Source organism: Xenopus laevis, chromosome 9_10S (assembly GCF_017654675.1).
Source record: "Xenopus laevis strain J_2021 chromosome 9_10S, Xenopus_laevis_v10.1, whole genome shotgun sequence".
Lineage (NCBI taxonomy): Eukaryota > Metazoa > Chordata > Amphibia > Anura > Pipidae > Xenopus > Xenopus laevis.
The window spans coordinates 60,234,437-60,245,922 of NC_054388.1; the positions used below are offsets into that span (position 1 = coordinate 60,234,437).

Sequence of the window (11,486 nt, forward strand, 5' to 3'; positions counted from 1 at the left end):
AGGATTGTCATTTGTTGAATGGGTATCTCTCTCTCTCTCTCTCTCTCTCTCTCTCTCTCTCTCTCTCTATATAAATATATACAGGTATGGGGTCTGTTATCCAGAAACCTGTTATCTACAAAGCTCTGAATTAACCCATAAACTCAATTTTTATCAAATAATTCAAAATTGAAAAAAAAATTGGGTTTAATTAATGTTAAAAGTTTTTTAGTAGCTTTTAAGGAATGGTGATCCAAATTACTGAAAGATCCCTTATGCCAAAAACCCCAGGTCCTGAGCGTTATGCATAACAGGTCCCATAGCTGTATATATAGTATATAGTCCGATAGGCTTTTTGTGCTTTCTCCTATCTTGTATTAAAGTGTAGCTGCCCTAAGGATTACATTTTAATGTGCTGTGAGGAAAGCTATATCAATCTATTTCAGTATAGTTTATTACTTTGTTCCTTATATTTAGGTGCTAGGGGATTACTCAATTTCAAAGTAACTTCTAATATAATGGGATGTTTCTATATGAAGGTGGTTTTCAGACTTTGCTTTTAAGACTCTGTTTATGAGGCTTGAAATTTGATCAGAGGCTTCGTACACCTTATAACAAGGTTATTAATCCTGCTATCATTTTAAGAATATACAGAACTGCAAAAAAGTGTCCATGCCTAAAATAGCATTATAGTTGGCCTTCAGACTGCACTTACAAGTGTATTTAGGAAGTAAAATAAAGTCTTGCTTTTAGTCTGACCCCTGCCATTTGTATCTTTGGTTCCAAAAAGGAACCAACCCTACAGTTTAGGATATAGGGGAAAGCAATAGGCACCTGTTAGTACTGAGAGTGGGTCTAAAATCAGCATTACCAAAGCATTTACAGGTCAGCCATGCATCACTGATGCTTTTAGAATACTATAAGAAACTTTTGAACCACTAACCCTTTCCTTGGGTCAGAGTTTGGGATTTTGTGATCAGGGTAGGACTAAACATGTTGCTACATGAGGTGCAAATTCTAAATGTCCTTCAGGCCCTTAGCAAAATACAAAAGTTACATTTGCAGTAAATTAAAAGAAAACACCATTTCCCACAGCATCTTAAAATGTGATCCTTTGGAGGAACATACATGCGGATACATGAAAGTGTATTTTGTAGGATTCACAAGTTCGTTACAGGTTCACATGCCCAGGTAGAACCCAAGATATACTGTATGAACAATGTATGAAATCAGCCTTAGGCCCCTCTAGACTTTGTATGGGGTCTGCCTGACAGCCTTTTTCACAAATACCTGGCTCAAATGAGTCATATACTGTATTTATCAGGAAGGTCAGAAAATGATATCTGTCTATTCTGTTTGTGATTGGTCTGATCCCTTGACCCTGTTGGATAAGATCTACGTAAACTGATACAGTTATAGGCAATATGTAAGTTGAAATGACCTTTACTGTCCTGTCCCTTTAGCATATACACTATTAAGTGGTACAAAATGCACTTTCATGTGCACTTTCCTCTACTCAGCCATACTCTTGCATCTCTCTGTGTGTTTAAAGCCTGCCGAAATGTAATCAGCCGCAGAGCACTAACCATGAACTAATGCCGTAGAGCCTTGCTTCCTAATGTTTTCTGTCTTGTTTGGCTGTCATTTTCCATGCAGTGCTGAAGACTGTGCCCTTTACTGCTCGAACAGCCAAGCGCGGCTCCCGGTTTTTCTGTGACCCCGTTCTCACTGAGGAGTTCCATTACTAAAAAAATTACTCTGTTTCACACATGATGCTCTTAAAACAAAAGGTTTCTGTATTTCTGTTTGAGGAATCACCTCCTAACACCTGCTGTCCGTGTGCACCATTATATGTTACATATAGCATGTCACTGTATGCCCATCTCTTTCTGCATCAGACACATGACCACCCATGTATCAAGCCTTGTCTAAAGCAGGATTGACCAAACTACTGTTCTGTTGCTTAGCGACAACGCCAAGAATCCTTGTGAGTTGGGGTTCCAACAGTAGGTGTAGGGCTGTAGCTAAAACATTGGCGTTTGGTACACAGAAAGCAAAATTGGTATATTTCACAAAAAGCACTCCTTCCTCTCTGGAACCTATGACTTTACTTGTCAATGTTATTGTATTATGGAAATGCCAGAATTAGAGGGTTATTAGGTATTTATGAAACTATTCTGGTCCTGTATGTCAATGCTGATTTATTTCATTCTCCATTCCAGTTTGGTGTCTTCTACTTCTATTTGTATCTTCTAACATTGGAATGATCTGTCTTTTTCTTATGGCAATAGGCACAGGCTGGAGGCAAACTATTCTTTGGCTGCTACTATATAGCTTTTTGCTGCTATTACATAATTACACCCAAAATCCAGCTTTAGGTTCCTTTTGTCACCCCCTAGACTACGGTTGTCCAAATGGTGGCTAAATGTGACTCTCAAAGAGATTTTTATGGCCTTCAATCTATTTCATTGATATGGCTCAACTGATCTTTCGACAAAGCATCTGCATTTTCTTATATTCTGGCCCCAGAACTTGTATAACAAATAATTGGCCTACTATATAGAAACTACTGGACATAGTGTTTCAGGCTCAAAATTCAGGTCGAACAATTGCAATTCTATGAAAAAAGGTCTACACCCTTCCTGCATTGAATGGGAATTTATTTCACTTGACCTTGAAAACCAGGCAAATGATTGCAAATTTTCGAAATGGTGCCTGTCCAGATAATAATTGTTCTCTGCAGCACAGCCTGCCCCTATCTGCCTCCACATATGCATGCTCACATCTGCATGAAATATCCAAGCACTGGATTTTCTCCCATTATGCATATCTTTTAATTCATTTTTTCCAGTTCCCAGGCAATATCACTAAAATCTTCAGTGCCATTAGGAAGTTTATGCAGTCACATAGCTTGCCTCACTGTAACCCATGGCAGTCAGTCAGTCAAATACCGTTTTTATTGTCCCAGGTTAAGGTAATTGCTAATTGGTTGTTGTGGGTTACTGTTGTGATTCTGTTACTGCGTAACCCCCCTTAATTCTAATTAATTTTATATATAAGGAACTAATATATATATATATATATATATATATATATATATATATATATACACACACTATATAGATACATTATTGCATTGGAACTGGAAAAACCCTGTTATTGTTCAAGTATAAAAGTATCAATGAAACTGAATCTCACAAAACACAGGGGAGAAAGGCGAAAAATTGTGGTTTAAAGGTGCTTAGAATCACTTCCCTTTTAACAGCTGTGCATTATTATCTCCCTACTACAGATGGAACTGTCAGAGTATCTGCAGACCCATCAGTGGTCCCAGATCCTAGTGGGTTGCAGCTTAGGACAATGCCCATTAGCACTTTCTAATTTCTATATACACCAATATAAGCTCTATACCATTTGGTACTGTCTCCATCTAATAATTGTGAAAGAGGGTCCTAGATGCCAGGTTTTCTGGTTGGTTCTAAAAGCCCCAGTCCAACACTTTTTTCCTTTTTTTCCTGGGATTAACATAGGTGAGGGTCTTGAATGGATCATTATTAATAAAATAGGCTTAGGTGATGCATCTAGATGTCCTACTACATGCTGGGATGGCATAAGGTTGGACATTATGGATCCCTCCTCTGGGTTTTGTGAGATTATATTGCAAGGATTACATTTTTTGTAAAACTGTAAAAACTTTCTTTCTTCTCGTGTTCATTGCTGTAATTAATGATCTTCCTGGAGCCAATCCTCAAAGCAGCTTGCCCTTACATCTGTCTTAATTACAATCACAAGGAAACCAGAAGGACTTTCTTATCTGCAGCCTTGCTCTTCTTAACCTCCTTCCCTTCTGCCCTTACCCCTGCCCGTCTTCCTGCTCTCGCACCTAACCCACCTTCAGGAATATGGAGAATCTCTTTACTCCTTAAACCCCTATTTTTTATTTAACCATCATTTTGTGTTTTTTCCTGTTTAGCCCTAAAGAAGAATAATATCACTAAATTTCCAAATGTTCATTCGAGGGTAAGGAATTCTTCTAGCACACCGGTGGTGGAGGATACACAAAGCTGGCAAGCATTACTTTTTACTTGGTTTCCTCCTCTCTCTGTATGCCAGATATGTCACTGCTCACACACTCCACTGCTTCAGAAGACTATATACCAAAGAATACCTTGTTTATTAGTAGGGCTTGCTATTTGTGGATAAAACTTACAATTAGGGTAAAATTGAGGTTTCAATGTATCTAAGGGAGAAGTATAAAACTATCCCTATATATAAACAAGGTATGAAATTACTTTATAGAGAAACTGATCAAGCCCCCACAACTCTATCCAAGATAGCTTCTTTTTATCATGAAACGTTACATCTCTGCCGCAGCACTAACAATTAAATAAGATTAATATAGTTTGGAATACATTTTCCCACATTATTCCCTAGGGTAATACCCATTTGCTTATAAATTTAGCTGAGTAGAAATTGAACAGCACCATCAATGCTTGAGTAGTTTAAAAAGCCTTTATTTGTGCTTTTGTGGGCATCACCACAACGTTTCAGGCCATGCGGCCTTTTATCAAGCTTACTGACAAATTCTAAGTACAACAATTTATACCCTTAAACACCATCTAGTGGTCAATATAGTGAACAAAATATTTTAACAAAAAAGACAAAAAACAGGACCAATTGCGATAATCAATAAAATAGTGTCAGTTAACAATTACGTCAATCAAGTGATATCAATAGATAGAAGCTTGACACGATAAAAAACCATCACATAGTGCATCTGTAAAAAGATAAAGACATAGATCATAATTAAAAAACCGTATAATTAATTTAATATAAAGTTAAAAAAGCTTTTTTAATTATGATCTATGTCTTTATCTTTTTACAGATGCACTATGTGATGGTTTTTTATCGTGTCAAGCTTCTATCTATTGATATCACTTGATTGACGTAATTGTTAACTGACACTATTTTATTGATTATTGCAATTGGTCCTGTTTTTTGTCTTTTTTGTTAAAATATTTTGTTCACTATATTGACCACTAGATGTTTAAGGGTATAAATTGTTGTATTAGAATTTGTCAGTAAGCTTAATAAAAGGCCGCATGGCCTGAAACGTTGCGGTGATGCCCACAAAAGCACAAATAAAGGCTTTTTAAACTACTCAAGCATTGATGGTGCTGTTCAATTTCTACACAGTATTGTTTGCCAATGGGAAGTGGCCATTGCAGAACGTGCACCATCCTTAAAGAATATCGAGAATCCGTGTGCTGACTACTCTTTCTCTATAAATTTAGCTGACACAGTACAAGAAGTATAAGTATGTGTGAGCTTTTTGCCCAGTGCAGTACATGCCATGTCCTTAGGGAAACAAAGTCAAAGGTAGACAGTAGTGTGCAGAATACTCATTGCCTATATATTTGCATGTACCTGCTATATTGCCTACAAACACTTCAGAGTCAGCTCATAAATTTCCCCCAACTAAATAGCAGGTGCACGTACCATCAGTGGTCCATCCTCCACCAGGAACAGCGTAATAGAAATTTTCTGTACAGCACCTGGGGATAATAGACTCTGGGAAAGGACTGTGGCTGTGCGATAGCAGGTATAGTAGGGAAAGATGGTGCCTATAGTAGCAGTGGGATAATAGTCTCTGGGAAGGGATTGTGGCTGTGGGATAGCAGGTATAGTAGGGAGAGATGGTGACTATAGTAGCAGTGGATAATATTCTCTGGGAAGCAACTGTGGCTGTGGGATAGCAGGTATAGTAGGGAGAGATGGTGCCTATAGAAGCAGTGGGATAATGGCCTCTGGGAACGGACTGTGGGATAGCAGGTATAGTAGGGAGAGATGGTGCCTATAGTAGCAGTGGGAAAATAGTCTCTGGGAAGGGATTGTGGCTGTGGGATAGCAGGTATAGTAGGGAGAGACGGTGCCTATAGTAGCAGTGTGGGAAGGGATTGTGGGAATTTTTAACCTTAATTCTGCTAATACAAGCAACATGGCATGGTATGCATGACACACAAAAGAATCAATATTCATTGGTTGCAAGAAGCTCATTTTCTATTGTCTGAAAGATAAAGGAAGGTATACCCAAACTGAAAACGGAGGAATTTACCTTTTTAATCACATACACAATCTTAATCTCCTAAAGCATCATTTAATCACTGTTTTGGGGAGACGTCTCCTTTTAACAGTCTCCACATGTATTATATTTAAGGTTTTCCAGTTCTAACAGAAACAACCACATTCCTACCCGCCACTATCCAGCAAATATATATTAATATCTAACCTCTTTTTCATACTCCCGCAATCCTTTTAGTGCACTGTTTCACCTCCCAGTAACACTAACAGTGTCAGTCACAGAAATGGGGGCCACATCCAATACTTTGTCTTCCATTCCACTTTGCTTAAAAAAAAAAGATGTCTTCTTAGGGCTTAGCCTGGGGAACATACCCCTGTACGAACAGGATTGACGTAAGGACAGGGGCAAATTGTGCTTCAGTTGACGTAACCTGACCAACATGTACAATTTACTGGTCTATAGAGGCAAACATCTCATTGGTTGCTATGGTATAACAGGCACATATTTTGCACCTTTTTGCTTCTGTATCCCAGTATGGAATAATCTGAATTAACCTATATTTTCTCTAGTTTTACTGAACGTTAATCTTGTACATACGCCATATCCCTATTCATCAATTACCACTCCTCTTTACTGGTACCTCCCAAAAACAAAATTCTGAGAGCTTTCTATTGGTCTCTCTGCACAAGCTGCTTTGATTGGCTGCCAGCTACCCCTTTTTCCCTTACTTCTCATTGGAGGAACAAAGCACAGTCTGCTAACTTTTTCCTCTCCTTTTTAGATCTTAGAAACCAGCCGTACATAAGAGTTGATGCCCTGCGGAGAAGTGTGAGAAAGCGTTTTGATGACCAGAACATGCGCTCTGCAAATGGTGCTGAGATGACTATTTGAGCTGGAGTATCAGCCACTGAAGCCAAGGGGTTCTTGGACACTCATCCTTTTCTAATGAGCCACATATGATACCAACTAAGGCTCTTTATGAAATCAATATTGTCTTTGCACCCCCTAAAGATGTATAAACTGCATATGGGATTTCCACTCCATGAAGTCTTTACCTTTGTAACTAACAAGTGCCTAACAGATATACCTGCTCAAATGGAACAAAGCAATAGGACTTGATTTGATCGGGTATCTTTTTACACCAATACGTTACTCAGTATTTTTAACCAAAATGTAAAATACATGTCTTTTTTTTTTTGTTAGGTGGTTCTTAATGACCTATGTGTTTGTAAATAGGTAATACTAGAGTATGATCTGCTGTGGATTTAGAAGAGGCCTTTAAAAACAAAAAACAAGAAAAACAAAGTGTGTCGTCTGCAGAGAAATCATCTAACTCTATGTCATTGGGTCTTCATAATGATCCACTGCTGGTATTTTGAAGACCTTATTCTGTGTTCCTCTTGGGTGTAAATTGGATATGGTCTAAAAAAGAAACAGGATTAATCCGGCTGTCTTGGAGTTAGTTGACGTCTTCGTGTTTGTCAGGAATTGATGGTCTTGTTCCTATGTTGCACTTAACCCCTTTCTGTGTCAGAGAGGTCTACAACACAATGCTTTGGTGGCCAACCTGCCCCCAAAGTTGCATATGGTCTTCAGTATAATAAGGGCTTAAGACACGTGATGGAAGCTATTGTCAATGAAACATCACCAATCCATCTAACGAAGAGTCAGGAAACAACTTCCTTTCTTAAATATTTTATGCACATCCTGATGTATGGTCAAGCCAAACTAATTCAAGAAAAGTCTTGCATATCATGACCACAAGACACGATGGATACTAATATAATTAATGAGTAGGACTGAGAGATAGAAACCAAGGAGTCAGCCTAGAGTTCTGGTGGCATCTCAACAACAAATGGACATTATACATTTTTCTCATTTATTTTCTTATTTATCAGTAAACAACTAACAACCCATCAGCGTTAACAGTATTAAGGCTGATAAAAGCCTACATGTACTAAAGGTCAAAAACATTTGTGTTCATGTTTTTTTCCCGTGATTCTTAAGCTTGTGTCAAAAAAGAATTGGCCTGGGGGAAGTGAAAATTAGACTGCCTTGATAAGTCCCTTGTAAAGGGAATTTCTTTCCTATAATTTTCCTTCAATCCGAGTTACTTGAAGATGTTACTGGCTCTGCATGTAGGATTAGCCTAAGTTGCCATTGTCTCAGGCTGGTTGGACACTCAAACTTTTCTCAAACTCAACTCAACTTCTATATGATTTTTTTTTTACCTTGAGTTATTTGCACTCAATAAATCTTGAATATTAAAGTTTTGCAAAATCAAGTTTTGAATATATTTGACATCATGATTTTTCACAGCAAAAAACTTGAATGACGGTAAAAACTGGAATGTTGCTCAACCTGCCCCATAGGATTCGTCCAGATTTGAAAAAGTGCTAGTATCTGGCTGAATCCGGAACATTAAATATTCGCCCCATATCTCATATCAAAAGCTTGGCTTGCAAGAGTTCAGAGGAAAGCAAATAGTGATTATCTCAGAATCTCACAAGGGTTTTATTTAAATATAGGCAACAGAGAGCATGGGGCAAGGCACCCCACCAGACAATTGTGGTTGATATTTAGTGAGCAGGACTGTACATGCACTGATCTGATGGAGTTGGAGTGTCCGGTGCCTAGTGTCCCTGACAGCCACTGTTCTGGGCCTCCCTAGGTGTAGCAAAAGTTTGGGAACCACTAGAACTTTTATTTTATAGCCTTTACAGAGAGAGATTGTACATCAATAAACGTTCTTGTTTTTATTAAAAGGCATCTGAGGGGGTAAATTCCATTTATGAGAAGTTTTGGGGCGCAAGCTTAAAATACACTAGAAACATACAGTTTTCTCATTAAAAAAAAGTGGGGTGTTCCCCATATATTTAAGGAGGAAGTAAGTTGTTGCAAAAAAACATTGCTTTCCATCAATTGGAACAATTACACAAGGAGTCAATAGAAATAGTTCTGTTTCAGTTTCAATGCACAAAAATATCTTTGCGTCTGTGGGTACCTGAGATTCGAATGTACCTTCAGTTCTCCAGTAATTTTGCCTTCTTATGGAGTCAAGCAGTTGGGTTTATATTTTCAAAATAAATACCGTATTAACCCGATAATTGTACAAATTGTTGTATAGTATTTAACCGCTTTGGAGAAGATTGTTTTATACTAGTTGATAAAGTAACAAGGAATCTAATAAATATTTTGTTGTTCCAATTTAAAATGCATGTGCAAAAATAATTAAAAAAAACAAAACTTTTTTTGCACTATGGCTAAATTTGGTGGATCCATTTCTTTTGTGTTTTCATCTGTCTAAATTGTGGTCGGAATTTAAATTTCCTGAAATATTGTGTAGTTTTATAATACTCTGTTTTTAAATGTACAGATATTTTGCTACGGGGGCGGGGGGAAGGGTTGATGCAAATTTTTGTTTTTTTTTATATACTTTGTATTTCCAGTCCATTCCTTGGATAATTACTGTAAATATTGTTTGAAATGCATCAGCCTCTGCTATTCCATTGGAATTTTATTTTAACTTATAGTTTTTGTTTTTATTTTATATTTAACTAAAGGAACAGATTTTTATCATGTTGGTGTTTAACTTCTTGCAGAGAATTTTTTCTGTCCAGCCTACAATATCTGTCATGTATTTAAAGGGAGAGAAGGGCAGCAATAGAAAAACATGTCATGTATAATTGTTAAAAAAAAATAAATCAAAAACTGTTTAATCCAGCACTCAAACACTAATAGAAGTGAAACTAAGGAAATTAATGGCATACAATACAATTATTGCAGAAGGAAAAGTGCTATTTACAGTACTATCTGGAATGTCAGAAGTATTGGCATGTTTTCTTTAGTGTCTTGCTCCTCTTTCCTAGTGAGATATTAGAAACGTCTTCTAAAACCAGTTCATGTTACTTTACTGCTGTCTTTGCATACGATCAAATAAAATATTTACACCACTACTAGTTAATAAGTGAACTGCTTCTGTATTTATGGAAAAGAAACGGTAATTAGCTATAAGTTTCACTTCTGGAACAGTGTTGCTCATTAATGGATTCCTCAGAGGTTGCTGTAGCCTGACTGCAGTCATCAGTACTAGCAATACATGGCTCATTAATTTCTCGACTTGCATCCGCCCTAACCCCATACCTTCTCATTCCAGTCCAAGGTTGAGAAAGGACCTTACTGCCCAAGCCCAGACTTCTTGGATAATGCCAGTTAATGTCCCATCAACCAAATAGAAGAGTAGGGAGGTCACTAGATAACAGGCGATGTGCCCTGTAGGCCTGAATCATTTACTAGTTTTTTTCAACTCAAACCCACTCAACCCAAAGGTTTTGGTCCAGCCATGCATCTCCAATTACTACCTCAGGGTTATCCCAATATTTGCTATATTTTATATGAAGTGGTTGTCATGATGCTACTAGAGAGAAGTTGAGGCTGAAATGAAGAGAATCCTTTTAACCTTCTGTATATTTGTGATATACGTATATTTTTATTATATAGCACTGCTGAATATATTAATATAAGCTGGTCATCATTTATATGGTTCCAATAGCCAACAAGGCTCGGGCCAGTATAGTATGCAAATAGACATTTTATAGTAGCTGAAGTGGTGGTGGGGGGGTTGTGCCCAAGCAAATTTCTACCCACCATCTACTTGATCCCATCTGAAATGGTCTCCAAACTTCAAATCTTTATTGTGCCTAGGAAGCCCTGTATCTCCTGAAGTGAGCCTGTATCCCAAACATAGGAGAAACGAGGCAGGTTGTAATGGAGTTGCAAGGAAGTAGGAACCTGCTCTATCTTAAGACAAAGTTCAGGAATCTGTTCCCATATCCCTAAGGATTGGTTGATCCTTGGACCCCACTGTGCGCCCCTGCATCAGTGGGGAGGTGTTTGGCTGGAGACCTACAAAGTCCGCTCACCTAAGCCCAGGACACTTGAAAAAACAGAATAGTAGGAAAGCACTGCTGTGGGGGTCACAAATAGCCCGTGAGCATGAATTTTTGCTTCAGTTGAGTGTACTGCCACCTGGAGGGTGGAATGACAGCTCATAATTGTACCCTGGAGAGATCAGAGAATTTTTCTTTTCATGACTGATAAATATAATCTGGAGGAGCCGATTTATGAAATTTTTAAAAAAAAACTGTGTGCGCAAAGTCTTATGAATTAAAATTATGGTTTCAAAAACACAAATGTTCAAGATTTATTAAGCTGAAAAAAAAAACCTTGAATGTGAATTGTTGCCCTCTAAAAGCTTGCATGTTTATCTAGAAGTCCATGGGAGCCATCCCAGGCAAAATGTACGCATATTTTTCAATTTGATTTTTTTTTCTGGGAGTTTATAGGCCCACTGAAAAATAATAAGTAGAACACAAATATTATGCATTCATGTTTTTTTCAGTTTTTATTCAATCAGGTTTTTTTT

At 37.7% G+C, this 11,486-nt stretch overlaps 1 protein-coding gene across 8 annotated transcripts in view; it reads left to right on the forward strand.

The window, feature by feature from the left end:
- LOC108702264 (formin-like protein 2) overlaps nt 1–10,017 on the forward strand; it is a 105,899-nt gene extending 95,882 nt beyond the window's left edge. For 2 of the 8 annotated variants that reach the window (XM_041579212.1, XM_041579216.1), the window contains 2 exons: nt 1,636–1,769; nt 6,843–10,017. In XM_041579212.1, the coding sequence (XP_041435146.1) occupies nt 1,636–1,727 (92 nt within the window). In that variant the 3' untranslated portion in view covers nt 1,728–1,769; nt 6,843–10,017. Of the gene's footprint in view, nt 1–1,635; nt 1,770–3,952; nt 4,047–6,842 lie in introns of all 8 variants that reach the window. The other 6 variants (XM_041579211.1, XM_041579215.1, XM_041579217.1 and 3 more) reach the window with 3 other exon arrangements.
- Nucleotides 10,018–11,486: the final 1,469 nt, after the last annotated feature.